Source organism: Urtica dioica, chromosome 6 (assembly GCF_054948205.1).
Source record: "Urtica dioica subsp. dioica isolate 48M chromosome 6, U.dioica_male_clone48M_v1_H2, whole genome shotgun sequence".
NCBI classification, from domain to species: Eukaryota; Viridiplantae; Streptophyta; class Magnoliopsida; order Rosales; family Urticaceae; genus Urtica; species Urtica dioica.
In genome coordinates this window covers 31971672-31974366 of record NC_142761.1, presented here as the reverse complement: position 1 = coordinate 31974366, position 2695 = coordinate 31971672, and the positions used below count along the sequence as shown (strand labels likewise).

The window sequence follows — 2695 nt, the reverse complement described above, 5'->3', positions numbered from 1 at the left end:
ACTCGACGAAGGAGACGGGACACGAGGAGTCCTCGGCAGCGTCTCAGAACTTCGGAGATCGCGTACGCGCCTAGCGTGTTAGACGCGCGAGGGGAACTCTAGTCGAGAACCCTAGGGGCGTGCTTGAGCACCGGGGAACGTTCGGCCAGAGGGAGCGACGTCCGGGAAGTTCCCGTGAGTGCTTCGGAACCTCTGAGAACGGGAGAGAGACTAGAGAGAATGCTTCAGGCCAAATATGGCATCAAGAGAAGCAGAGAAGAGTGAGAAATCGAGCGTGTCGATAGGAGATGAAGAGATGGCTTTCCCCTCAATGGGAGGGGGTTTATATAGGTGTTTGAGGACCCTAAGGAGGTCCTTTGGCGTCCATGTGGGACTAGGAACGCACCCCTATTCAAGCGGAGGCGCACAAGAGGCAGCGGCGCACAACGCGCGGCGCTCGGCGTACAACCCGCGGCGCGCGGTCTGCGCCGCTCAGCGCACGGCGCGGCCTTGGACGGGCGAGGCGCGCGACCCGCGGCCCGCGCTGGGCTTCGTCTCTGCGGGCTTTTCGCGATCGTCTTGCTTCCGGGCCCGTTGAGATGCTTGGTATTTCGGGTCTATGACACAAATGTTTGTTCGACGGATAGGACTCGAGTCGATGCTCGACTCGAGGAGCGAAGCTCGACTCGAGGACACCGACTCGAGGCTCGACTCGAGGAGCGAAGCTCGACTCGAGGACACCGACTCGAGGCTCGACTCAAGGAGCGAAGCTCGACTCGAGGAGACCGACTCGAGGCTCGACTCAAGGAGCGAAGCTCGACTCGAGGAGCGTTGCTCGACTCGAGGAGACCGACTCGAGGCTCGATTCAAGGAGCGAAGCTCGACTCGAGGAGACCGACTCGAGGCTCGACTCGAGGAGCGAAGCTCGACTCGAGGCTCAACTCGAAGAGCGAGGCTCGACTCGAGGAACCGACTCAAGTCTCAACTCGAGGGGCTAAGCTCGACTCAAGGAGTCAAGAGTTTGGATGAGGGTTTGGAGGCTTGCCGCTCTTCAGGACCTCCGGCCTGACCATCGGCCCTTTGAGTGATGTACCTTCTTGGTGTCTCGGTTTTTTGAAAACGACCGACAACAGTACGATCAAACCGAAGTCACTACAGTCACCCCAGTGCGCACACCCAGCATGACTGAGTTCGAAAGATTCAAGGAATCAGTGACGGCTGAACTAAAAGCAGTCCACTCAAAATTTCATAGTGCGACTAGTTCGTTCCCCGAGATATAACGACTCGTTGCAGAAACGCGAAGGACTCCGTTCGCTAAAAACATCACCGGCGTTTTCATTGGAGATGCCGAGAAAGTCCGTCTTCCTCGGTACAATGGGACCTCGAACCTGACAGCTTACATAATGTCCTTTAGAATTGCAATGGGACGAGCAATGCTGACAGAGAGAGAACAAGAGGCAGGATATTGCCAACTTTTCGCTGAAAGATTGTTTGGAGCTGGCTTAGAGTGACTCTCCAGACTAGAGCCTAACTCTATCGATAGTTTTACCAAACTATCAGCAGCATTCCTAAAACATTACTCGATGTTCATAGAAGACAAACTCACAATAGCAGACATATGGGGGGTCCAACAGAAAGAGAACGAGTCCTTAAAGGGCTACATGATCTGTTACAAGGACGTTCTCTTCGAAAATCTCTGACGTTGATCCCGAATCTGCCATAACCTCTCTAAGGAACGGCATGTGGCATGAATCGAGATTCAACTAGAGATGACTGTAAACCGCCCCTTTATATTGGAAGATGCAATCCACAAAGCCGCAAACTACGCTAAGGCCGAGGAGGAATTCGCCTCCTTAGCAAAACAGCGTACGACCGAGAAGAAGCCATACGCGAACACATGGGTTCGGCCAGTAAGTGTTGGGGGAAATCCCCGAAGGCCTAGCCCCCAAGAGGCCGGGCCACAGGTCAAGAAACAGCAAGCCCCTCCGGGTTTTGCTTTCAACATAGGAGACGAAAGCAAGGAAAGAGATCCCAAGCAAAAAAATGGACCAGGGACCCAAACGCGTTTTGGCGATTTCCATCAGACCAACGGCCATGCCACAATAAACTGCGAGACTATGCGCAAAGTTTTTGCCGAAAAATACGCAAATGGGGAATTGAAAAACATCGATCTGGGTCCCCTGCCCAAAAAGAAGATTTTCAACAACCGCGGGAGAGGCAACCCCTCACCTAAGAGAACTAGGCCCACCGACGAAGGGGAACCAGAATCCCCGCCAACCATGACGAAACATCGAGTCGACTTCATAATGGGCGGTTCAAAATTTTGCAACGGCTCGGTCAACTCGATTAAAGCTCATCAGCGTCAGCTGATGAATAAGACCACCAACACCGGAGCAGAACAGGATGTTCAAATCTCATTCTCCGAAAAAGAAGTCTCAGCGGCAGCAGACCTGCATGACGACGCGCTCGTGATAACAATCGACGTGTCCAACTATGAGGTCGCTCGAGTCCTAATCGATGGAGGAAGCTCCGTAGATCTCATTTTCAAAGACACCCTCAAGAGAATGGGAATCGAGGAATCTGAGATTGAAAAGGAGCAGACCCAATTGACGGGCTTCAACGGGTCGACTACTCCATCACTAGGAACCGTTAAGTTACCTGTAAAGACCGACGGGATAAACAAAATAGTCGAATTCTAGGTTCTGGAATGTTTCTC

At 53.0% G+C, this 2695-nt stretch overlaps 1 protein-coding gene across 1 annotated transcript; it reads left to right on the top strand.

The window, feature by feature from the left end:
- The first annotated feature begins 1748 nt into the window (after positions 1-1748).
- On the top strand, positions 1749-2678 carry LOC149393662 (uncharacterized). The gene has a single exon (XM_089618107.1). It carries the CDS (start codon positions 1749-1751, stop codon positions 2676-2678), a length of 930 nt encoding a protein of 309 aa, XP_089474233.1.
- The last annotated feature ends 17 nt before the right edge of the window (positions 2679-2695 follow it).

Excerpts from the sequence above, each read along its gene's own strand:
- LOC149393662 (XM_089618107.1), top strand. The coding sequence starts at position 1,749 with ATGACTGTAAACCGCCCCTTTATATTGGAAGATGCAATCCACAAAGCC.